Source organism: Anoplopoma fimbria, chromosome 10 (genome assembly GCF_027596085.1).
Source record: "Anoplopoma fimbria isolate UVic2021 breed Golden Eagle Sablefish chromosome 10, Afim_UVic_2022, whole genome shotgun sequence".
NCBI lineage: Eukaryota > Metazoa > Chordata > Actinopteri > Perciformes > Anoplopomatidae > Anoplopoma > Anoplopoma fimbria.
The window spans coordinates 5,582,105-5,608,256 of record NC_072458.1 but is presented as its reverse complement, the minus strand read 5'-3'; the positions used below and the strand labels follow the sequence as shown (position 1 = coordinate 5,608,256).

The 26,152-nt window shown below is 41.3% G+C and overlaps 3 protein-coding genes across 4 annotated transcripts in view; 1 reads left to right on the top strand and 2 right to left on the bottom strand.

The window, feature by feature from the left end:
* Window positions 1-1,027: 1,027 nt before the first annotated feature.
* On the bottom strand, window positions 1,028-2,744 carry fabp4a (fatty acid binding protein 4a). Its single transcript, XM_054605391.1, has 4 exons — window positions 2,611-2,744; window positions 2,249-2,424; window positions 1,980-2,081; window positions 1,028-1,315 (listed from the first exon to the last, which is right to left on the bottom strand). The coding sequence occupies exons 1-4, from the start codon at window positions 2,681-2,683 to the stop codon at window positions 1,262-1,264; spliced, it is 405 nt and encodes a 134-aa protein (XP_054461366.1). The 5' UTR covers window positions 2,684-2,744; the 3' UTR covers window positions 1,028-1,261.
* A 1,597-nt stretch (window positions 2,745-4,341) lies between these two features.
* mrpl53 (mitochondrial ribosomal protein L53) lies at window positions 4,342-7,479 on the bottom strand. Its single transcript, XM_054606387.1, has 3 exons — window positions 7,351-7,479; window positions 5,522-5,634; window positions 4,342-4,543 (listed from the first exon to the last, which is right to left on the bottom strand). Exons 1-3 carry the CDS (start codon window positions 7,443-7,445, stop codon window positions 4,425-4,427), a joined length of 327 nt encoding a protein of 108 aa, XP_054462362.1. The 5' UTR covers window positions 7,446-7,479; the 3' UTR covers window positions 4,342-4,424.
* Window positions 7,480-13,726: 6,247 nt separating this feature from the next.
* pag1 (phosphoprotein membrane anchor with glycosphingolipid microdomains 1) overlaps window positions 13,727-26,152 on the top strand; it is a 47,650-nt gene continuing 35,224 nt past the window's right edge. For both annotated transcript variants that reach the window (XM_054606649.1, XM_054606648.1), the window contains exon 1: window positions 13,727-13,979. The gene's annotated coding sequence lies outside the window, so the exon portion shown is untranslated. The remainder of the gene's footprint in view (window positions 13,980-26,152) is intronic.

Genomic DNA, 26,152 nt, shown 5'->3' with positions numbered 1-26,152 from the left:
ATATACTTTAATAATGACAATGTTAGAACTCTTGACAATGCACATCAATTATCATGAGCTGGGACCTCCTTTAACTGTTTTAGACTAGTGCTGTGTGTTGTTTCCCAGAGGTTCAGGTACGTTACCGAATGTCTCTTTAGCTGTAGAGGGGAAATGTCCATGAGGCATTAACAACATGGCCGATGACACTATTACAACTCTTCTCTGGTGACCTTTGCTTGCCGTCCACTGGGATATTGTCATCCACTTGGCATCGCTCCAAAGTACGAACACATTGTGCCTTCCTCAACTACTGCCGGTACTATTGTCCCAGCAAAAAAGGAACGAGAGTGTTGACCCCCAATTCCACCTGTTTCAGCTGTTTTTGCTATTAGGTCCAATCAGTGCTATCGTCCCCCTTTTTCCTGTCGTGGGAAAGGTTCCGTTAGCCCTTCCTCCACCCCAAAATACTAAAACACACAAACACGAAATACTGGTGATTACCCATAAGGCTTTAAGTTTGTCCATGTGCGCACAGCTGCCAGTACGGGAAATGTTTGACCTCCCAAAAGGGAAGAGGGGATACATTTCCTCACTGACCCCTCTGCTTGATACTCCCCATACTTCTAAAAAGAGTTCACATTCCTCCAGGAGGCCCTGCCAACTCGCAGGATGGCTGACTTTTACTTCTTGACCTTTAAATAGGGAACATGTTTGGATCATTTTGCTTGTAATCTGACCAAAATAAGGAAGCATGGAAGGACTGTACGAGCCAAAGTAGCTGGAAAAAGTGATTGGATCTGAAATAATTACAGTGATATTCACCAAGCATGGGAATTAACCATCAAAGTAAGGAAATAAGCTTGTCAGATTAGGTGGTATGTTCCCATTAGAGCGCTTTTTGTGCAGCATTCCTCAGCATGCTCTACTGATTGGAATGCTTTCAAGATAGCCATAATGAATGTGGACATTAGACCATCCAAAAATCCATCAGAACAACACTTACAACTCCCTTTAGTTAACGTTCAATGAACTCACAGAGACACCGTTTTGATAAAATTTTCATTTATTTTTATTTAAATCACCACACAATTCCAAATGAAACCAAATGTTGTCATGTTGGAGAACAGAGGCACAGAAAATTTGATTTTTTTGGCAACACAGTGAAGATAAAGAATAAAAAGATCAGGACACGCCTTTTTACTTTAGTTTGGTTTTTACGCTCATTGAACTGAGCCTGTCATCCAGCGATGCGTCCATGGAGAGGGCTGAAGGGACCCCATCATGCCTCCTTTACGTACGTCCTCACTGCGATCACGTCTCCCATTGTGCATTTCTGTGGGAAAAGAGGGAAATCAGATGCGGGCCGAGTATCAAAAGAGGCATAGTTGCAAAGAGGGTGAAGTTGAATTTGAATGCATATGTTTTGAGTTTGTGGACGAACTCTATATTATTTTTTATTTCAAAAGTTAATGTTACAGTATATCCCTGTTGGTTCTCAAAATGTTCCTAATATCTTGTGATATAACCTAACTGCCATCTTCTTGTCCATGTAAGGGAATACTAAGAGTTGTCTGTCATTCTAGTATTTAATTGCATTGCTTCCCACTGTTACATTATTTCTTTTAGGACAATTACATTTTAATCCATTATTTGTGCCCTAAGATAAACGTTTGCTCTCTCAGGTGGAATGTGGGCATGGGAGGTGTTGTGAATATATTTAGCCTTTTTAAAAACAATTATCAACAAATCAAACATGAAAAGAGCCTGTGATTTTTTTTTTTTGACTGTTTTAAAACTGGTAAAAAAAAAAGAAAAGAAAAGAAAAGAAAAATGCAAGAATGCTCATGTGAGTGATGAAGCATATATATATATCCTAAAAATAATAACACATTTAAAAGTTTTAGAAGCGAGCTGCTAAGTTACTACCAACTTAGATGCTTTAATTTGCCTAGGGGGGAAAAAAAAGGAAAAAAAAGTTATTAGAACCAAATCCTTACCGCTACCAATTTCCCATCCGTGATCTCCCTCTCGATATTTGTCTCTTTGCCATCCCAGCTCTGTTTCTGCACAAGTTTGCCATTCTCCAGAGTCACCACGGTCTGCAGGGGGCCAACAACAGAGACAATCCCCCTTTAACTCCAGCACAGAAAAACAACTCTTTCTGTGATCTCTCTCTCTCTCTCTCTCTCTCTCTCTCTCTCTCTCTCTCTCTCTCTCTCTCTCTCTCTCTCTCTCTCTCTCTCTCTCTCTCTCTGACCACACTAACCCTGGTCTTCCTGTCGTCTGCGGTCATCTCATCAAACGGCTCGTTGAGCTTGAACTTGATCTCGGTAGTTTTGAAGGTGCTCTGAGACTTCAGGCATACGATCCCATCATCGTCCACGGTCACTATCAGGTTGGGCTTGGTCCGATTCCCCACCTGCCGGGTCGCAAAGCCCACACCTGCACAGATCATCAGACATGCATTTCAATATATCAGAGTGTTGACGAACTAAGCAAATATTATACATTATAGACACTGCACAAATAGATGCAATCTAAAAAAAAAAAAAACTTAAGCATAATTACATTCACAATTAAGCATTCTGATAGTAATGAGCCATCTATTAGCCCCACACACTCTCCTACCAATTGCTTTCATGTAGTCATCGAAGTTGTCGCTGGAAATCATCTTCCACGTTCCGATAAATTGCTCAACCATTTTTGCAGTTTCTGATGTGATATCCCGTCCAACAAGCAGCGGACTGACTCTCTCCAGTGTGGGAACAGACTCGTTTTAAAGGGCCAGCCCGACATCAAGCGACGCGGTGGTAACCAATCACAACCTGCCACGTCACATAATTGAATTCCGGTCTCTGGTCCCTCTTGCTCTGCTAGCATGTGTAACTAAATGTGTTCACTCCTCATACACAACAACAGCTGAAACATCCTCATGGGTATTCCGTTTATATTCTGAGATAAATGGGCATTAGTATCTTCTCTGCATGGTATGATCTAATCATATTTCATATAATAATAATAATAATAATAATAATAATAATAATAATGTTTACAAAGGACAACAACGGTTTATCTGTCAACACGCAACAAACGACACACCCCACGAGTCCAAAGCCAGTGGCACGCTTTCAACACCTCGTGGGAGATGTACTGCTGCACATTATTTATTTTAAAATTCCCCGATTATGAATGCCTACTAATACTATTTATTAATGGTAAGTAAATAACTCACTAATGCATTATAAATCATGTATAAGCCGATAAGCACATGTCGGTTGGCCATTTATACATATGGGCTGCTGACAGCAAAAAACACTTATTAACAATTTATTGTTTGCAACCGTAGACTTGACAATTAAAAACCTTTATTCACTTATTAATGATTTATTAATGTAAATTAATATTAAAGACAGACCGGTCAGGAAGTAAGAACCTCGTTATCATTTAATGATGGATTAGTTACATTTATAATGGCTTTATAAAAGCTATTGGGATTCTTTTACAACCTCCCAAATGTGATGGCCCATAACTGATCTATATTGCATCAATACATTACCCTACTAATAAGCCATTAGTTACAACACTTTACAGAGGGTGACCCTTTAGGAGGTGGTACTAATTTTAGTTGCCAGTATATAAGAACATATTAAAGTTATTTATCTTATATTATGAATGGTAAACTCTTGTCAGAGGATCTGGTGAAAATGAATTTCCTGTCTGAAAACAAGGAATGTAAAATAATCCATCCATGGAGAAAAACCCATTAAACTACAGATGCTAATGGGACAGAGAGTAGCTAGCAGAGGGGCCAGGATTTCAGTTATCAGTCCCCGGGTGAAAGGTTTTTTTTTTTTTTTTTTTTTTTTTTTCTTTCAGTGGGGCTGAATCTAAAACTGTGCCAAATTACATTTAAGCCTGCTGTGTCAAAGGTTGGAGCTTGCATAATGTTCTCTCAAGCGCTGGAATGATCTCTTCTATCAGGGAAAATGGCACATTATGCAAGCACACACCATGACCCTGTACTGATCACAGCATGTTTTTTTAGCAGCTAAAGCATTTCAATTGATGTCTTTAATATGAAGAAAATAAGCATAGCTGATGGGGCTAATGTGGGGACAGTTTCCCCTTAACAAGTGGGTGCAGTACTTTTTCAATTTGACAGTAAAGTTCTTGGTGAAAGCACTGAACATCTGGTAGGATTTGATGCTTCACTGATGGTGGAGTCTGGATTGTGCAACTAAAGAGGAAGAGGTAAGTAGCCAACTCAGTGTCATGCTTGTCTAAATTATGTCACATCACAATCAATGCTGGAAAGCTTCAGTGAAAGGTCAATCCACACCAGAAGCACAACAATTCAAATGAAATACTTTAATAATAAACATCCAAGAATATTCACAGCTACATACAGATTAATTCTTCACATATAATGGACACGAGGATCATTATTTCTTTGCTGCGATCTTTGCCTGCAGGTCCTTGGCTGTGCACAGTGACTGGAATGCATTCAGCATCTCGCTGCTGGTCAACTTTGCTCCCTTCAACACCAGCTTGTCTCCGTCTACTGTAGTAGAGAAAGATAAGACACGATGAGGATGGCTCATGATGACACAATGAATGGTATCTCTGTATAAGGAGTACAAAAAGAAAAAAAGGTCAAAAGTTAACTCTGAGCAGAAGTCGAGTAGCACACAATGGGAAACAGCGGTACAGTTTTATGCTGACCTGTGGCAGATATTTCAACTTTTGAAAAGTTCTTGACTTCCTGTATGTGAGTAATCATGCAGTAACACCGTCAGCAGTCCTGAGTTGTGTATATAAGACGATGAGCTGCACATACAGAGCCACCTTTTATTGAGTTTAATCAACAAGCAGTGACACCCACAAGCACACCACAGTGATCAAGTTCATTTATCACCTCTCAACAGAAACATCTCACAGGACTTTTAAAGATGCATTATAAGATAAAAACAGATCAAATGTTGCCTTCAAGCACTGGCTCAAGTGACTTTCTTATGATAGTTATATTTTCTGTAGTCGCTCTCTAAATAGACACATTTAAAGAAATGAAAAGACAAAGCAATTCTGTGGACATTACTATGATGTGTTTAGACGCATTGTGATGCCTTTAGTTTTTTGTTGCGACTCTACTGTTTTCCCTCCGTCTCTCTTTCTCAGCCAAAAAAGTGAGTCAATGTTAAATATTTTCTTCAATATCATCTGCTTGAGGTTTTACAGATGCAAAATTCAAAATCCTGTTTTTGGTAATTACTATCAAAGAGAGCAGTCATATATTTACTGCATTAAAACGATAGGTGAAATTCAGAACTCACAAACACCATAAATTTGCTTCATGGGGAGATAAAAAAACAAACAACATCCGTACGACAAGTTTATGACTCTACATAAATTCAGTTGTTTAAAACGATGCCAAGAATCTGAACTGCAAAAGCAAAATTTCAGCCACAATCCCACCGCTTCATAAAGTCTCACAGTTCAATGTGTTCTCCCACATATTTGAATGTGGTCAGGTGAAACTTACAGTATGTAATATCCACTACGGGTGCAGATTTGTCGTGTTTCACCATCGATATCACCTCACAGTTCATGTTGCTAGCCCTGGCCTTCTCTGAGCCCACCATGGCCAGAAACTCCCTGTAGGGCAAGAAGATCAGGTTGATTCAATTACAGCAGTGTGCAGGGCAAGCGACCAAGTAAATTAATTAAATTACTTTTTTATTTTACTTGAATATAATTAAATTTTCTGCTACTGTGCACTGGAAATATTTTTTACAAGCATTTTACAATTTGGTGTTGTTACAGATAGTAGACACAATCATGTTTAATTTTGGTCACCAATAATACATTTGGTGATCAATGGCCCTACAGAACCTAACTCTAACCAACCCAGGTGATTTCACTTATTCCACTTGATTAGAGCTCATCTTAGGACTTTATAGAAGAGTCCAGACTGTGCCTCGTTCTTTGCATGTTGTTGCACCGTTATGGGTGGGAGAGGATACAGATGTATCACTCTTACTGGTTGATTGGGGCGGCTGTGGCACACGAGGTAGAGCGCTCGTCCCGCAACCACAAGGTTGGTGGTACGAACCCCTCTTCAGCCAACATGCCGAGGTGTCCTTGAGCGAGACACCTAACCCCAAGTTGCTCCCCGGGCGCTTCTTAGCAGCCCACTGCTCCTCTGGGATGGGTCAAATGCAGAGAATTGTAATTTCCCCATTGTGGGACTAATAAAGGCTTAATTATTATTATGAAGTTTGGTTATCTCAATTAATTCCAACATAGCACAGCCCACGGTTACCAACAGCATCCTGATAGGCCGGTCAGTTTGTCACTGCAGAGTAAACACAGGTGTAAATCATTAACTAATTATGGCCCCTGTTTCACTTAGGTGGGCCAGGACCCTGCTGTTGTGTATGCTGGCTTGCTGAAAAAGAACAGGAGCATAATTAAGTGTATCAATTGCACGTGTGTGTTTACCTCATGTGACATGGGGGCTGCTTTGAAAGGGGAATATTAGCCAGAATGAGTTTAAAAAAAACAAAAAACATTATGAACGGTTAGCTAATGTATTACAAGGAACCTTGGATGAATTTGTAAACGAGTGGTCCCCCCCCTTAGTACATATTTTGGCTATGAATGGTCAACAATTATATCTATTGGAGTAGATTGTGCTTCATTAGCTCAGCAAGTATTCTCTGTAATTGTAAGTTTCTCCCCAATATGTAATATGTTTTCTGATTTATTTTATTTTTTATTTCAGTTATTTTGTTTTTCTTTCTGTCTTTGTTAAGGATACATGTGTTAATGCTGGATCAACATTTCCTACAAAATAATAATAATAATAATAATCTTTGTTGTTTAATTTGACCTAATGTGTATGATGATAACCTGTTATGTGTTGTTGTTAAAGAAAAATAAAATAAAAAGTGTGAGAAAACCCCCCCCAAAAAAATCAACAACACCTGACTCTACTTAAAACATATTTTTTCAGCCCAAATATTTTAGATACATTTCAGCCAAATCCTGTTGTTACATAGTGTAGGTCAGTCTTGCAGGTATTTTCCCTCAACAGGAAGGAATGTGGAGGGTAATACATCGGGTAGTAAGGGAGATCCTAACATCGTCAAACTCTCCTCAACCACACACCCTTCTCCAATCACCATGATTAGATGATAACAAGTTATTAGCTGACGTAAATAAACAACCTAAAGACTGAACTAGCTACAGTGTTGCTGACCCTGCTGGCCTCATTGCCAAAATACAGCTTTTTTCTTTTTTTTTTAACACAATCCAGTCCAACAAAAACGACTCTCCGACACAACGAGACAGTAAACACACGTTTCTTACCGTGTGGACCGGACGTTGGACTCAAACGGACAGAACTGAACCGCTATTCTCTTCACAGCCTTCAGCACCACGGTCGCTTTGCTGGAGGCCGCCATGTTTTCTGCTGTGACCTCTAACCTCGGCAGAGACTGGCAGCTTCGCACGCCGGCCACTAGAGGGCGCCAGATGATTAAATAACTAACCAGTGTGAGGCAGTTGACTGGGAAACTGGTGCAGAAATGGTAGAAAAATGTCACTAATAAACACTTTAACATTTAATAAACAGTGGGTTTCATTTGAGCCATGAAAGGCCTAATAAATGTAAGAATGTGTGATGATATAGATTCAATATTTGATGCCTTTTTCTATGTATTTTTAATACTCTGCTACATGTTTTTTCAGTGATTTATATAAGATAAGATAAGATAAGATAAGATAAGATAATCCTTTATTAGTCCCGCAGCGGGGAAATTTGCAGTATTTCAATAGTTACAATTCTTCAAAAGAACTTGACAACATTTGATTTGCAGCCTGTATTTGCTCTTTGAGAGCTGGTGCATTAAAATGTGTGAGGCATGAAATTCATTGTTGGTAATGCTGCACACCTTATGTGTAAATGCATCCCCAACATGCTGAGACCCGGTGTTTTGGTCGCTGAGCATCAGACTACTAGTGTGTATTATTCTGCAGGTGTCAATCATGTACTACCACGTTCCTGCTCTCTCCAATAATGACAGAGGTCTATTTCAGCCCACAGTAGCTGTTAACAACCACTAATAACACCACTTGTATTACGATTAACAGCCTTCATAAAGATTAGCGGTATGTAAACAACACCATGTTGCTCACAACAACATGACAAAGCTCATTTGCAAACTCACAGGAAAACCTACTGTGGCACCGACCTGTAATCAACTGACGAACGATGTCACAGTGCAGAATTATGTTGGGAAAGGACATGGGGAGGGGGGGGTCTTTAACTGCACTAAGTCAATAAAGGAGGTGCTGCTCTCCAAATAGACAATCAAACAGACACATCTTCTAATCATATAGACATGGAGGATGTGAAACGGTCACCAGCTTCTGCGGTTTCCTGCACTCAGCAGATGAAAAAAGGTCAAAAGCTTGTCAGGGAATAAAAACATGTCAGAAATGGAAATGCATTTACATTTTGACTGTGTTAGCACTTAAGTTAAATCTAATCATGGCATGAGTTAAGTGTGTATGTGTGTGTGTGTGTGTGTGTGTGTGTGTGTGTGTGTGTGTGTGTGTGTGTGTGTGTGTGTGTGTGTGTGTGTGTGTGTGTGTGTGTGTGTGTGTTTCTGTAATGGGGCAGTTTGCTGCATGATATCAAAACAATTACTCTTTTGTTTTGCAAGGGAAGGTTGCCAAATCTGATTTTAGCAGTAGAGCACAGTGTGTGTTTATCCCTTGGCCACATTTTGTTAGCATCAATAAAAACAAGACAAAAGTTCAGTAAATATATATTAAAACTGATAATTGTCAGTGCTCAAAGACTTGTTTTTTTAAATAATTCAGATATGAGAGATAAAAACAACCGCATGTCACCTCATTTGCCCGTTTTCTAAAGAACATTTGCATTTCATTTGCACTTCTTTCAACTCTGTTAAGTATAGCTGCTGTGTATTCATAGCCACCCTGTTTTCAGGGCGTATTTAGAACAAATGTGTTTTTGTCAGAACAGCCCACCCGAGCTTGTGCAATTTATACTAACTTCAACACGCCTCGGGTCTCTTTCCTGAGCGGCCGACAGTCAGACGCAGCCTGTGACAGTTGGACAGAGGAGGCACAGGGCTCTAAATTTAGACATACGGCTACTGAGAAGCAGAAGCATTTCCTATACACTCCCCACACCCACCCACACACACACACACACACACACACAGACACTTATTAAGTAGTTGTACTGTATGTCCGGTAATAAGAAAGTGGGGGAGAGAGCGCTCAGAAACAATGAATGCTCGAGAGGATGTTTGACCTAAAAGAAAAGAGGTATTGTGTTGGTGCAGGATTTCATTTATCAAGTCCTCTGCCTGAGCACAATAATAACTCCTGAAACGTCATTTTCAATGTGAAATAATCCTACAAGGAGGCCCTAATGTTGAGGAGGTTCTGCTTTTTGTCCTTTTTTAAAACTATTAATGCTGCTTGACTGTGTTATTGTTGCCTACTTCTTGGTGTAAGATTGTCATTGTTTTAATGTTGGATAACATGGTTCAATATGCCACAACACAGTTAGTTTAAGAGTTCATATACAATCGTATACCCACATTTTAGGTCACATCTGAACTACATTAGGTGTGAATACTGAGTACAGAAGCTGTGATGTTAGAAGCTGCTTCTTAGAGAATGAATTGGGAAAGATTGTGACAATGTGTGTGAGGAAACCCAGGAGTTTCTTGTTAAAAAACAGTACATTTACTGTTGGAGAAAAGGCATTTCACCCCTCGAGACTAATAATGACTAAGGAAGTAGCACTTAGGTAGTATTCTATTCATTACAACAGTCACTATTCAAGTTCTGTGTCCCTAAGTAGCTCCCAGATGTCCTAGGGTGACCCCAGCAGTGTGAAGAAGACAAATTCACAGTTTTACCTACTATAATTCTGTATACCATCACTGTTTTCATGATTCTTTCTACATAAGAAGTATAACTAAACATGTTACACATAAAACATGTAAGCATGCCTTGTTAAAATTATAAAAATATATTTCTCAAGTCCATATGTTCAGTTAAAAAACTTCTGGTGGGAAAGTTGTGAGCATTAGCAAAGCATTTTCATTGAATTTTGAGAAATATTCATATGATCTTTTGGTGGTTAGTAGCCTATACAAGACAGGACAAATGAAGAAGTTTGTTAGAACATAGTCAAGTTAGTTTTATTTATATAGTGCATACAAAATCCAATCAGCCCAAGAGGCTTTAGAATCTGTAGGCTACAACCTACAACACCCTCAGACCATTAAACTGTATAGTCTTGTTTGCCAAATACCACTACCATGACTTTATTTTATTTTGTCAGTGCGATTGTATTTCTTTCTATTATACATTTTATATGTCTTTACCAGTTTTTTTTATTTTATAGGATATATAAATGTAATATAGTTTAAAATCTTTATATTTTGTTTATAATTATATTGAAGTCATGGAGCTTATTTCAATTCACAAAGTGTCTAGCAGCACATCTACCAGGAGCCAGCAATGGGAGCCCTTTAAGCTTCTGCTGGAGCAGCAGCATCTCGACAGCCGACATGAAGAGACTAAACAAACTTGTCAAGAAGGCCAGCAGTGTGCTGGGGTGTCCACTGGATACGGTGGAAGTAGTGGGAGACAGGAGGGTGATGGCCAAGCTGTCATCCCTGATGAACAACACCTCTCACCCCATGCAGGACACCCTGGCAGCTCTGTGCAGCTCCTTCAGCCCCGGTGTGTGAAGGAGAGGTACCGCAGGTCCTTCCTTGCTGCTGCTGTCAGGCTGCACAACCAGCTCTGCTCCCAGTAGACCACACGACACTAATACACTGTGCAATACAATAGTTATAATAGTTTCTGTCTGTATATATACAGTGGATATAAAAAGTCTACACACCCCTGTTAAAATGCCATGTTTTTGTGATGTAAATAAATGAGACCAAGTTAAATCATGTCAGAACCTTTTCCACCATTAATGTGACCTATAACGTGAACAATTCAATTGAAAAACAAACTGAAATCTTTTAGGGGAAAAAATAAAAAATAAAAAAGTAAAATAATGTGGTTGCATAAGTGTGCACACCCTCTTATAACTGGGGATGTGGATGTGTTCAGAATTAACCAATCACATTCAAACTCATGTTAAATAGTAGTCAGTACACACCTGCCATCCTTTAAAGTGACTCTGATTAATCCCAAATAAAGTTCAGCTGTTCTAGTAGGATTTTCCTGACATTTTCTTAGTTGCATCTTACAGCAAAAGCCATGGTCCGCAGAGAGCTTCCAAAGCATCAGAGGTACCTCATTGTTGAAAGGTATCAGTCAGGAGAAGGGTACAAAATAATTTCCAAGGCATTGGATATACCATGGAACACAGTGAAGACAGTCATCATCAAGTGGAGAAAATATGGCACAACAGTGACATTACCAAGAACTGGACGTCCCTCCAAAATTGATGAAAAGACGAGAAGAAAACTGGTCAGGGAGGCTTCCAAGAGGCCTACAGCAACATTAAAGGAGCTGCAGGAATTTCTGGCAAGTACTGGCTGTGTACTACATGTGACAACAATCTCCCGTATTCTTCATATGTTTGGGCTATGGGGTGGGGTGGCAAGACGGAAGCCTTTTCTTACCAAGAAAAACATCCAAGCCCGGCTAAATTTTGCCAAAACTTACATGAAGTCTCCCAAAAGCATATTGGAAAATGTGCTATGGTCTGATGAAACCAAGGTTGAACTTTTTGGCCATAATTCCAAAAGGTATGTTTGGCGCAAAAACAACACTGCACATCACCCAAAGAACACCATACCCACAGTGAAGCATGGTGGTGGCAGCATCATGCTTCGGGGCTGCTTTTCTTCAGCTGGAACCGGGGCCTTAGTCAGGGTGGAGGGAATTATGAACAGTTCCAAATACCAGTCAATTTTGGCACAAAACCTTCAGGCTTCCGTTAGAAAGCTGAAGATGAAGAGGAATTTCACCTTTCAGCACGACAACGAACCAAAGCATACATCCAAATCAACAAAAGCATGGCTTCACCAGAAGAAGATTAAAGTTTTGGAATGGCCCAGCCAGAGCCCAGACCTGAATCCAACTGAACATCTGTGGGGTGATCTGCAGAGGGCTGTGAACAGGAGATGCCCTCGCAATCTGACAGATTTGGAGCTCTTTTGCAAAGAAGAGTGGGCAAATATTGCCAAGTCAAGATGTGCCATGCTAATAGACTCCTACCCAAAAAAACTGAGTGCTGTAATAAAATCAAAAGGTGCTTCAACAAAGTATTAGTTGAAGGGTGTTCATATTTATGCAACCAGGTTATTGTAAGTTCTTTATTTTTTATTTTTCCCCCTAAAAGATTTCAGTTTGTTTTTCAATTGAATTGTTCACGTTATAGGTCACATTAAAGGTGGAAAAAGTTCGGACATGATATCTTTGTCTCGTTTTTTTACATCACAAAAAACCTGGCATTTTAACAGGGGTGTGTAGACTTTTTATATCCACTGTAATATTTCAGTTACTGTGGATTCTTTACTGTTTTTACTGTTTTTTATTGCTCATTTGCTTATTTATAATACTTATTTTTGATCTTTTTTTTTTTACCATGTCTCTTGTTTGCACTATCCTCTATGCTGGTGTAATCCTGTAAATGTCCCCGCTGCGGGACTAATAAAGGAGTATCTTATGTCATGTCTTTACCTGTATTTTTAATTGTATAGGATATATACATGTAATATAAAGTTCAACATCTTTATATTTTGTTTATACTTATATTGAAGTCATGGAGCTTATTTCAATTCACAAAGTGTCTAGTCTAGCAGCACATCTGTCATGATGGGGCGGCTGTGGCGTAGTGGAGAGCAAGGTTATTCTCCAATCAGAGGGTCGGTGGTTCAATACCCGGCTTCGGCAGTCGATGTGTCCTTGGGCAAGACACTTAACCCCAAGTTGCTCCTGAAGGCTTGCCATCGGTGTGGACTGGATGTTGCATGAATGTTAGTTAGAGTCTGATGGTGGCACCTTGCACGGTAGCCTGTCATCAGTGTGTGAATGGGTGAATGATATGTAACATACTACTGACTGTAAGTCGCTTTGGATAAAAGCGTCTGCTAAATGGCTGTAATGTAATGTAATGTAATCTCAGTCACCTGATAGCCCACAATAGTCGTTTGAACACTCTCATTTAACCACCTCACTCTCTGCTGGGCCAGCCATCTGGTTTCGGGATGAGCATTTTCTCTTAGGCCACCTGTCTCATCAAACTTTAACAATCTGTCCCCTAACTGTCTGAAAGCATACGTACTTTCACCTTAATCGTTCACGGCCCCTAAATGTAGGAAACAACAGGCACACTGTTCCCTGTCATTTCGTTTTTCCTCCTCTTCTCTCCTTTCTTCTGATTCTTGTGTTTGAGAAAGAAAAAGACGGAGCAGATAATACTGAATGTCATCAGTGTGTGAATGGGTGAATGATATGTAACATACTACTGATTGTAAGTCGCTTTGGATAAAAGCGTCTGCTAAATGACTGTAATGTAATGTATCAGGAGCCAGCAATGGGAGCCCCTTTAAGCTTCAGTGCCCCAGAAACTACATTACCCACAAAGCTTCGCGCCGCAGCAGCAACTCTCTCTCTCTCTCTCTCTCTCTCTCTCTCTCTCTCTCTCTCTCTCTCCTCCTCCCACCTCCTCCTGCTGCCTGGCTCTCGGAGCGGGGCAGACTGAAATGAGCAGAGCTCCGTTTCTCTCGCGTCCAGAAATGTGCGCAGGGTGAAGAAGGAGCCGCATCGCTGTCTGCGTGGATCTCCTTCCAGACAAACATCCCGATCGCACGTCTCTAATGTCGCACCGGAGACAAAATACAACCACTTTCTGTTCAACCAGCCGCAGAACGCAGGCTTGTTTTTGTTGTTTTCTGTGTGGGATATCCCTCTTTTCTCTGGTAAGCGCTCGTTTCATAAAGTTGTGTTCTTGTGGTTGTTTTGGGTTTCACATCACTGCTGCAACCAGGCTGGATCTGTGTGTGTATATATGTGTGTGTGTGTGTGTGTGTGTGTGTGTGTGTGTGGAGGTAAACTTCACTGGCTGTAGTTGTGACTGCGGCAGGCTCGGTGTGCTCGCAGTGAAACCTAATGTGAGGAGCGGTGACTGTCAAAAGCTGGAACAGAGACTTGTTGCCTCCATCCAAAAAACATTGCGTGTTTCCTGTCTGTTCATATTTAAAAGTGCGCTGCTAGTGATGCTGCGCGTCACACGTTCATATCTGGGGAGCAGCTGTCTCTGCTCTGCGTTCTGCATTTGGTCTTCTTTAAAATAGGCTTGTAGTTTGGTTGCCTCCTGTCCAATCTGCTAGGCTGCTGCTGCTGCTGCTGCTTTATGTTTAAATCAATTATGTCTTATACAATCCCAGACCTTAATATTCATATGAAATGAATGCTTGTATTAGGGTTTAGTGAGGTTAAATGTGTATTATGTTCTCCCTCTTGTGTGTCATTGTGTGGCATTCTTCTTGGTTTTTTTTTTTTTAAGACTCACCAACATTTCTGGGAAACTATTCCATCTTCACGACAGCGACATATGCATGGACTTGTTTTTTTAGATGCCAATCATGTACTGTACATGATGACAGGTTTACTGGTTTGAGTTACTCATGCACACGCACACACACACACACACACACACACACACACACACACACACACACACACACACACACACACATGTTCTGTATGGATGGTCATGTGTGTGGATGCTGCTAAGCCCTCTGGATAACCTCAGACATGCCTTGTCCTCATTGACACTGACAAGTACACAGCCCCTCCTTCCTTATAGAGCTTGCATGAACAAACACACATACTGTACATGTGCATATGTGATGTTTGGTGAGGCAGAGCCAAACACACACACACACACACACACACACACACACACACACACACACACACACACATATATACACTACTCTACAACCATCCTTCTCTGTAACTGTAAATCTGAATTTCCTTTCCACTGACCTCCCGAATAAATAAACACCCCTTTTCACACTCTGTCAGTTCTCCTTGAGTTCTCTCTTTTACCCCCAACACTCTCCACACACACACACACACACACACACACACACACACACACACACACACACACACACACACACACATACACACACAAACACACATAGAGCCAAATGCCGCCCCCCCCTCCTGCAGCCTGTGTTGATTTGTTCAGTTGTTGCATAGGCGCTGTTTGCAGGCCGTCCACCCTGCAGCAGACTGGCTGTCACAGAAGTAGACATTCGCTCCAGCAAACACAATTTGCACTCTTTTTTTCAGCTTCCCTTTGCTCTCACTGCACTTCCCTGTGTTTTATGCTAAACATTAATGAACTCGGTATTTCCCTGACATCTCAGTAGGGCCATGGTGAATAAATAACCGACGCTCTGCCGAAACTGGAAGCTGTCGTGTTTTGAATGCTAAAATGTAGAGTGTCGAGTTCTTGAAATACCCCTCTGTGTTTTAAGGGCCAGCATGGAAGCAAAATGAGCCGAATCATGCTTAAAAAAAAAATCATTCTTTGTTTTATACTTCAGCTTGTTTTCTTGTCATTGTGTTGCTGGCAGGCTTTAGCAGCTTACAACACACACATGTCAAAGACACATAGCTGCATATCTGTGTATGACTTAATCTCTGTTACCCTCTAAGCTGTTGATTTACGTGGCGACAAATATATGAGGACAGCAGCAAGGCAAATGCTTTGTGACAGTTTTAACTTCAGCGTATTCATAGCATGCTGCTAATGCTGGTATTTGGATGGAGACAAGGTTGGGTATGTGCAGCTGTTGCACCTCAGAAGGGAGATGAGTGAGGAGCAAAAGGGGGACTTTACCAAACGGTCTAAGGAGAGTTGTAGCCTTTTGTTCACTTAATTGAAAAGGATCAAACTCAAGCTGTCCAAACAGTTTCCCATCCAGCTTGGATAGGAGGGTCCGGTCTCAGGCTGCATCCACACTGAGCCAGATACATCTTATATGCTTATATTGTGTTTTATTACAGGCAAACTCATGAAGGGTTGTTTTTTGTCTATTCCATTTCTAATTTGGATCTCTGTCTATTGTTGTCACCTGTCACTATAAGGGCACACCTTTATTGAAATCGGATATTGGGCTGAACTGTGAATATTTTTTTAAAAGTTGCTAGTGTATGATTTATTATTTTAATACCCAAAGCCCAGGTATAGGTATCAGTATCAGTCGTTGTCACTGAAAGAGTCGTATTAGCGCATTCCTACTGTGACTGCCTGCCATGTTGTCTTGTTTCCTATCGTTACGGGTCAGCTTCTTTGTCATTATGCAAAACACAGGAATGCACAACAGAAAGTAGTTGTAGTCTATTTTCAACTGAAGAAGAAACCAAAACAGTGATGCAGTGCTGTAGGGTATTTTTGACTTTGCATCAGGAGGAATTTAAACAACGGGGGCGGCTGTGGCGTAGTGGAGAGCAAGGTAGTTCTCCAATCAGAGGGTCGGTGGTTCGATACCCGGCTTCGGCAGTCGTTGTGTCCTTGGGCAAGACACTTAACCCCAAGTTGCTCCCGAAGGCTTGCCATCGGTGTGGACTGGATGTTGCATGAATGTTAGTTAGAGTCTGATGGTGGCACCTTGCATGGTAGCTGTCATCAGTGTGTGAATGGGTGAATGATATGTAACATACTACTGATTGTAAGTCGCTTTGGATAAAAGCGTCTGCTAAATGACTGTAATGTAATGTAATGTAAACAGCAGCAACAAAAACAATTCTTTGGGCAGAAGATATGACATCTAAACATTAAACATATGATATAAGGGAAACATTATCCATCAACATTGACTGTGTTTGAGCACCAAGCATTGTTGATGTGAACGCAAAGTCCACCTCCTCTCGTCCCAGTAGAGTCCTGCGTTCCGTCCTGCCGTCCGCCCGCCAAGTGGAGCTTGATCACAACATCAGACCTCCAGCAGTAGGCTGGGTAATGGAGTAGCCTCAGGTCCTAGCTGGGTTAGCTTAGCTTCTATCTCGGGCCCTCTTCCCTCCCCTCCCTGGAGCAGTCCACTCTACTTTGCGTGGCGTTTGGTCCACCCAGGTCTGGCTGGGTGGTTGCCCCTGGGAACGTACAGATGTGGAAGTGGTATCAAACTATATATTTTTTGTTTTTTTCAGTTGAGTTTCAGTTAAACTATTCAAATAAGTTAGTTTTTTTTACCTCGGGTGGCCTGTTCATTTTTTTTATGTATGCTTTGAGTCATAGCACATTGTGGTAAAAATACTTAGTAGAAAGTCATTTGCATGAGCAGAACTAACTGTTCCCTATTCAGGAGGTGTCTGAACAGCTGCCTGTAACTCTCTGCTCTCATTACCTGTTCATAATGTGTCTGGACCGATGGAGAACACAGTGATGCTGCTATGAGCCTGACGGTCCTGAGGATAATCACACTCCGTCTGACTGCTGTGAGAGTAGCGTTTCATCATAGGGCTGTCAAGATGTCGTTAGGCAGACTACACACATTTCACACTCACTTAGGCTTCAACAAGCAAGAACCCCATCGCCGTCATTGGTAGGCAAACAGTGGAGCGTTTGGCTCTCAACCACAGGTTTTGCAATTACCCTGCACGCCCTGTTTGACACCCCTGTCCATCTGAGACACACACCTCGGGGAATTAGGCCGACGATTGAGTCTGGAGAAAGCGTGTGTGTGTGTATGTGTTGATGTGACTACCAAAGAATGGTTGTAAAATGTCAAGCAGGATTCTGTTATGAACATGGAAAGCACTGTGTTGTCAGCAAAGCATTTTTTTTCTTTCATTGATCTGGAACAGAGGAGAAAACAGAGGAGCTGAATGTAATTATTTTCCCTTTCAGATGGAGTTCCTGCTGTGCTCGCCCCGGATGGGATTTTCACTTAATTGAATTTCTATGTTTTATGGCGTTCGCTGTGGTCTAAACATCTAAATATCACTGAAGTGGTTTGCTTATTACATATTATTTTGTAAACTCTGACATGGAAAGTTAGTTTTTCACAGGATTCAGCCCTAAAGTTGTTTTTAACTATTGGAGGGTGTGGGTTTTCACCTTGCAGGCTAAGAAAGAGGAAATGCTTAATACCTCACACAGATCATTCCGCAGTCATCACACTGTGGTGGAGGGATGTCCCTGTGCGTGGATACGTGTTAGTGTGGCCAATATGAACTTTGAAAATAACTTTGAAAAAAGCAGCTTCATGGGTTGAGCTAACAGTGTTTATGTTTCCATTCCCATCGCTGCATTAAAGCCAATATTGAATAATCAAAGAGCTTTTAATTCAAGGCTCAGCTAAGCTGCTATGTAACGAGTCTGTGGTGAATATTTCAGTAAGATTTAAGGGTTTGATCATCATAAGCGTGATTTGGCATCTTTTTAGATTTAGCCCAGTCATTTAGTGCGACTGCATGGGGTGATGCTCATTCATCCACTATCTTTAATCTGTATTTTAGCTACATGAGGTCTATCTGGCTGCTGGTGGAGAAATGATCATTAACTTCTTCTCCCCTCCAGCCAAATTAGGTGCACATGCTGAAAATGTCTTGTCTCATCCGCTTGTAGAGATTAGAGGGTTCAGTCGGCGAGTGAAGTAGTGAAAAAAAGAAGAAGCTATTAGACGAAGCGTTCGACAGATGAAGAGAATAAAACATGAGACAGTTCTAATAATAAAAAGGGGATATTGATCCCCAGTGCATCAGTTGGGTTATCAGCGGTGCTCCTCTCGTTCTCCTGGACCGACGCGGGATTGATTTTGCATTTGTTCTGTACAGCGTAAAGGGCACTTGTTATGCTTTTTGAAATCCCATTGGAGGTAGTTATTACAGCACCTAAAGTGTCTCTTCTCCACAAGTACGTAAACTTCAAAGGTGCTCTTGACAGAGTTTACGGATCTGCTGCGTTCGGCTCAGAAATGCAAATTCCCACCGTGAAAAGCAGAACATGTTGAAAAATATAGGTGACAAATACTCTGTTTTTTTCACACCTCAGTAAGATCAGGAAATGCTCCTAGCAGCTTATTCAAAGCAGGGGGAACTACCTAATGTTCCGCTTACCTGAAATGTTAAATATTACACTAGTTAATAAATGATGGATCAAATCTTTCAACCTTGATTAATCCCTTCTTGAGAGAAGATTCATCATCCAGTAGTGGATTTTCTAGTAGAGATAAACTATTTTATTAACGTTTTATAGATAAAGCTACATCACACTGAGGTTAATAAATACACATGATCCAATATTGGGGGAGATTGTTAAAACCATGACGTGATTTAACAAACTTCATTTTTTTCAACCTTGTATGGGTGTGAGTATATACATGTTTCACTTCTAATAAGGAGAGGCAACACCTTTGAGACAAGAAACAGCTGACCTCATTGCGTAAGCATACCAAACTGAGGAATGTTAAATAAGACATGTGTGTGTTTGTGTGTGTGTGTGGGTGTGGGTGTGGGTGTGTTTGTGAGCAATATGTCACACGTTGTTCACTCCAGACTTGTTTGTCTTGATGTACAGTTTTTGTGAGAGTGTGTTTAGCTGTGTTCGAGGAAGGTGTCAAGGATTTGTCGGTCTGAGAAATGCCATTTCAGTGTCCGAATGTTCGGAAGATATGTGGCTTGTGGAAAATGGGTCCAATATTTACTTTTACTTGTCACTAAGCATGACTTGTAGTGACAAGTCATGCTTGTAGATGACTACAGGTCTGTTGTGACTTGTTGTGATTTATGTTTTCTGAGACAAAACGTAGTTTGGAGGCCTCACCGACCCCTTGTCGCCGGTCAGTCATGTAAAGTAGTGTGAAAACCACAACAACTTAAAGACTCTTGATTACAAGAGAGCAGGTCGTGTAGAATGAACTTGGCTTTGTCACATTTCTCAAGGATAAAATGGTGTTTTCAGCTTGTGTTTGACAATTCTGCAGTTTGTGTTGTGTACAGACTTTCTCTGCTAGAGCACAGAAACAAACCTCACCTCTGTGCTGCTGAGTGACGGAGCAAGAGAGAGAGAGAGATAGAGAGAGAAAGGGGGGGTTGGGGGAGAGTGTGGCGTGTTCGAGGCAAGTAAACACTGCGGATGCGATTAACTTAGATTGCCTCCGGGAAGCTCTAATGGGAAATCAGAGTCCCTCTTCCCAGGACTTGTGGGTAACACAAGTGGTTATGTATTCACCCACTGATGTTGGATGAGAGAGGACAGGGTCTTTGTCTTCTGATGCAGGAAGAGATTAAAGCTCTATTCAGGGTTTGTTCAGTTGTCACGAAGATGGATCTTGACATAAAAAGCTAGCGAGTAACTCTGGAGTTGGGATTGTTCTGTAAAACTGCTATTTCCAAGGTCAAGAATGAACATTCATGCTTAAAATGAATAGTTTATGGTGGAACATTTTCACTTATTTGCTTTCATGCTGAGAGTTAGATGAGAAGATGGATCCCACTCTCATGTCTGTATGCTAAATATGAAGCTAGAGCCAAGAGACAGTTAGCATTAAGCTTAGCATAAAGACTGGAAACAGGAGGAAACATGAAGCCTGTAGTCTGTCCAAAGGTAACAAAGTCTTACCAACGTAAAGAAACCGAACTGGCTTCAGGCTGTAGCTTCAATTTGACCGTACAGAGTCTGAGCAAGGAAACGAAAAAGGCGTTGGAAACCATATCACGTTGCCCACACGTCTTTATTCTTGTGTTGGAGTGCCTATTCACCTCTGTCATGGGCAGCTATCTGCTGTCATTGTTGCCTCTTGTTCTTCAAGTCAAATGGAGTGATGCCAAGTCCTGGGAGGAAGCAAGTTGTCACATCCTCTGTGGAAATTGTGGCTCTGTTTTTGGTAAAAGACCACAAATTACCCTTGTAACATCTTTCAGTGGCTGAAATGTGCCGTGCGTGTGTCACGTGTGAAGGGGCTGCAAACTTGCGGCGGTCAAATGATCACCAGCGTGTTGAGCATGTGTGGAGGTGTGAGGTGAGGTGAGGTGATGGACAGCAGCTATGGTTGGGTGAACAGAGTGTGTAGAGACAGTCTCTTCTCTTCGGTATAAAGGGGTGCTGATGCAGCAGATCTACACACACACACACACACACGGTCACACACACGGTCACACACACACACTGCAGGGATGCTATAATGTCACCCAGGGGGAGGATCCTCATCTCACACTCTGCTGGCTAAAGCACTGCAGGGAGAGTGCACACACACACATACAGTACACACAAAGGCCTGCATGCTTGTGCTGAGCTTTTTTTGTATTCTGTGCAGCCTTCTCTTGTTTTGTCTTCTTGAGAAAAATATCTGTTTCTTTGTGTAAGATCTGTTTTTTTTTTTCTGCCTACCTCTCTGTCGGACTCACCTGTGTGGCCTTCCGCATACACAATCAAGCCTTTGTCCTTGACTGCATCTCTGTCAGTGTTTATCTCTCTGGGGGCGTCTTTGCACCGCAAAAACAATTTTGTGAAAACGTGAGCAACAAATCATTTTCTACTCGTACATTTTTGTTTTTGTAAGGCGAGAAATGTATACAATACAGTGAGGCAGTGTTCTGTCAATGTTGATAAGGTCATCATGTGTTTGTGGGATCAGGTGTTAGACATCATGTGTTTGGAGAGAAATGGAATATCTGTTCATGGACAGTTTATAACCGGAGCTGTCATTTGGGACGCGATGGAAAGACAAAGAGATGATTGTTGGTTGGCTTTCTGACGTCTGTGTGTGTGTGTGTGTGTGTGTGTGTGTGTGTGTGTGTGTGTGTGTGTGTGTGTGTGTGTGTGTTAGTAGTTAGCATTTGTCTAACATGCATGCATTGAAGTGTTAGTGTCCATATGAAATTGACGTAGCGACCAGCCACTAATACACATACACGTATCAGGTGATGGAGTGGGGAGGTTTTGTGTTCTACAGGGTGGTAGTTTGCCCTGTCTCTGTGCAGATGAAGGATGTGGCGGCCATCCATCGGCTTCCATCCATCACCAGCGACCTCGGGGTGGCTCACACCGTCTTACACCGTCTCTATCTGTCTGTGTCGGCCATTTCCCCCTTCACCTTCTTTGTCTCTTTGGCCCTACTTCTTGCTTCATCTCTTATTGTCTCCTTACTTTCCTCCGCCCTCTGCCCTCTTCTTCATCTTTCCTTTCACTCCTATCGTCCCCCTCTGTAACCGCCTGTCACCACGTCTCACTTATTCACATTTCCCCTCTGTTTGTCTCCTTTCCATTCCTCTTTCTTTATTTATCTCTCCTATACCCTTTGCCCTTGCACTCTCTTGCCAGCTTCCTACTTTCTTACTTTCTTTTTACTTTCTTTGTCATGCCACTGGCATTGATCTTGAGCAGAGACACCCATACACTCACACACACACACACACACACACACACACACACACACACACACACACACACACACACACACACACACACACACACACACACACACACACACACACACACACAAAGACAGTCTGTCCCGCTTACAATTAAAGCGTACCTCCCTCTTCCCTTTTCCTAAGCAGGCTCTTAATAGGAAATGCCCCCGTTATCTTTACGGGCACTGGCGTATTAATATAAGCTGTTGGACAAACAAGGTGTTGGTACGTGCTCTGCTGTGTGTTCACTCTGATAAAATGCAATAGTACAAGGCAGAAAGTATACGGCCAGCCTTTTCAAGCTACTTTCCCCAAGGTCTTTGCACTCATCAGTGTAATAATGGTGGTGAGAGAAGGTGGAGAACAGACAGGTGAGAAAAGAGAAGTGAGAAATGAGGGGAACAGGTCGAAATATCTACAGGGTCAAGCATGGGTTTGGTCTTTTTTTGGCTGATTAGAGTTAAGAGAAGTGAGTGTGTGGAGTGAAAGGTGTGATGCAAAGTAAATGCCATGGGGCCAGAATCAGACTCACTCTGTTTTAAGAACGTGGTTGCATCAGATTGAGTATTTCTTTCAATTATTTTCTATTCGGAGTAAGGCTGCAACTAATAATTACTTAACATTATATAATTTTCTAGAGGCCAAGGTAAAATCATCAATTTATAAGAGAGAGAAAAGCATCAAATCATCACATTTGAGATGGTGGAACCAGATAATAGTTCTCTTTTTTTGTGCTTGATAGATGGATTAAAATGGTGAATAGTTTATTAAAATGATAACAGATTGATTTATGATTCAATTAAATGACTTTAAATGAAATTGTTTCAGTACTGAAGGCCTGGTGGCACAGATGGTGAACGTTCGGGACTCTGGAGGCATGATGAAGGGAATACTCGCAGAGATAGCTGGTCAACTTCTGTAGCTGGCTAAGTTAAATGCTAACATGTAAGCTAAGCGGGTACATGCTAGTGCTAGTCACAATAGCTCCACAAGTTTCTCCCGAATTTCTTTGAACATTGTTTTTTTACGGCACCTGAAATATTTTTCTCAGGATTGCACACCATTTCATTTAATAAAGACTATTAAGACTCTCTGAGCTAACCATTGCTACTGTAACTGTTAGCTGTCAGTTAACTAGCTCATTAGCTTGCAGGACAGCATGTTCACACAGCTCATAGATGTCTTTGTATGCTAGTAGGGCTGGCTGTCACTTTTGTTTTTATAAATTAGAACAAGTCATTTTTAATAAAATATTTGAACTGTAATGACCTCTTTGAAATTCAAAATTTGTGCTGCAGCTGTCTGATTTGAAAATCTTTAACAATAAATCTGATCATATGACAAGAATGTGGGAGCTGCAGGGCATAAAACCTCCAATTGTCTGTGTGTGTGTGTGTGTGTGTGTGTGTGTGTGTGTGTGTGTGTGTGTGTGTGTGTGTGTGCGTGTGTGTGTGTGTGTGAGCTATCACAGAAGCTGTATGAATAATCTCATCTTTGTTGGTTGATAATGGAGAACACCTCCTTGCTGAATGAAACACATTAGGTGAGGGATATTCTTGAGGCCACAAATGACACACAATGATGAAGTAATTTTGTTGGAAGTTCCATTAATAACTAACCAGCAAATCTCCAAACAACTATGAAACAATGAAAGATAAGGTAACTTCCTATTTCTTTGTATATAATCAGTTCTTTTCAGGGCCACATTTTAACATTAGCATTAGAGGAAGTGATCACTTTGGATTTCTGTCTGGGCTCAAAGCGTGTGACCATTTGAAGCCTTAATGTTATTAGCACAGAGGAAATTAGCTTTTAGTTGTATCTGAGTAGCCTTCAGCCTGATTGCAAATGACTGTTTACTACAGGGACAGTATTTGTAAATGGACTATAGGGCATTTTGTCACCAGAGAGCATGATGTGTGTGTGGGAGGACGAGAGAGCGCGAGACAGACACACAACGCGTGTGTTTGTGTGATTCTGAATGCAACTATTTGCAACATGAGAATTGTAAGAAAGCTCGAGGAGGACGCAATTATAGCCATTAGGGTTGTTTACACATATTATGTGTTCCCTGAAATCTTGGGATTGCTTACTGATATCTGCAAGTCGTCCAGGGAATTTACTCTCTGTCTCCCGCTCCATCCTCCTCCTTCCTTTTCTCCATCTCTGTCACTGCTGAGCTCTTTGAATAGGCTGGTTGTTTGCCTCCGCTGGCTGCTGGTAAATATGCTTCACTATCCAGGAGCAGACAATGGCAATGTCCAAACGTAAAGGGCGGAAGGAAAAACCGAAGAGAGACAGAGACGTACAGAGAATTAGACAGAGAGAGTTGTGAATGAGTGAGTAAATAGAATTGGGGTAAAGATGTTTGAGCCAAGAGGGAGAACAAAGAGTCGATTGTTGAGGTACGTTAGGGGCCGTTCAGTTCCTGGACAGTTGGTCCCTGATGTTTTTCTTAGATTCCCTAATGAAAAGTTAGTTTCCCTCCATTCTGCCCATGAACAAAATGGGACAATGTTCACTTTTATGTACACTTGTATTTATTGAACAAACTACTTAAAGGATCATTTTAGTTTATTTTTAGAGAAAGATCTATTTCTTAAACCTCAGTTCTTTTTTGTATCAAATAATATGTGTAAATTGAAACTAGTTCCAAAATCTGGGCTTGAATTTTTGCTCTGATTTGTCTTCCTTTTATCACTGTTACAAAGGGTTCATGTTGTAACTAATATCTTTATTAATGATTACTAGATGATTTAAAATACTTTTTTCACAAGGTAAGCAGTCATATGATCCAGTCACACACAGGGATTTTTCACAGCCTTATAACGAACGAGGAATGGTGCTTTTCTTCGTTTTCTACAGTAACCTGAACATGTTTGGTTTTAGATGTGTTGGTTGGACAAAACAAAGTTATCCGATGGCGTCCATTGTCATCAGAGTTGCTGCATTTGAGCCCTGACTCCTGCATCTACACTCAACTTTGTCAAATGATTATCTTTGACGCGTATAGCCTTTTTTTGCGCAGCTCAGCGAGTTTGTGAAGAGTACACACTTGGCCCAGGCATTAGCACATTCGACAAAATGCCTACAAAGCTTAAACGCTCACGTTGCGTTGCGGAAGCAGCACCTTTACTGAAAGCAGAAGTAGGGGTTTTGAGGAGAGGAAGAAAAAGAGAGAGAGAGGGGAAGATGAAAGTGGTTTACCTTCCAATGCTAGAGAGAGAGAGAGAGAGAGAGAGATGGACCTTGTTAAAAGAGAGAGATGTTAGCTTTAAAAACGAAAAGACCCACCACAGCAGGGTGCTCTGCTGAGCTGCAGGAGACGGCGACATTAAAAAGGGTTTGAACCGGAGCCAGGCCCCTGAGCTTTTTACGAATACTGAGGGACGGGGGAGAGGAAATGATGGGAGGAGAGAAGAGTTAAAGAAAAAAGAGGATTAGAAAGGAGGGGGCAAGATGAAAAGAGGAGCAAGGAGACATGAAGTGGAAAATAGGAGAGGAAAGGACAAGGGAGTTGAGAACAAAGTGGAACCCCGCGTAGTGAAGTGAAGAAAAGTGCTTTCCAGGATATTCTTTCGACAGTTTAGGATGAAGCATGGGATAGATGACTCGTTTGTAACACAGGGCTTCAACTCTACGGGACACTTTCTTTTAAAATCAACTGCAAATATTCTTTATACGTACGGGAGATGTGAAGCAGAAATCAAAACATGAA

What these genes read in the sequence shown, in the direction of transcription:
- mrpl53 (XM_054606387.1), bottom strand. Translation starts at nt 7,445, where the DNA reads ATGGCGGCCTCCAGCAAAGCGACCGTGGTGCTGAAGGCTGTGAAGAGA. An exon ending in TCCAACGTCCGGTCCACACG is followed by an intron (nt 5,635 to 7,350) that starts GTAAGAAACGTG and finishes CTTGCCCTACAG; the next exon opens with GGAGTTTCTGGCCATGGTGG. An exon ending in CGTAGTGGATATTACATACT is followed by an intron (nt 4,544 to 5,521) that starts GTAAGTTTCACC and finishes TCTCTACTACAG; the next exon opens with TAGACGGAGACAAGCTGGTG.
- fabp4a (XM_054605391.1), bottom strand. Translation starts at nt 2,683, where the DNA reads ATGGTTGAGCAATTTATCGGAACGTGGAAGATGATTTCCAGCGACAAC. An exon ending in CAGACGACAGGAAGACCAGG is followed by an intron (nt 2,082 to 2,248) that starts GTTAGTGTGGTC and finishes GGCCCCCTGCAG; the next exon opens with ACCGTGGTGACTCTGGAGAA. An exon ending in CGGATGGGAAATTGGTAGCG is followed by an intron (nt 1,316 to 1,979) that starts GTAAGGATTTGG and finishes CTTTTCCCACAG; the next exon opens with AAATGCACAATGGGAGACGT.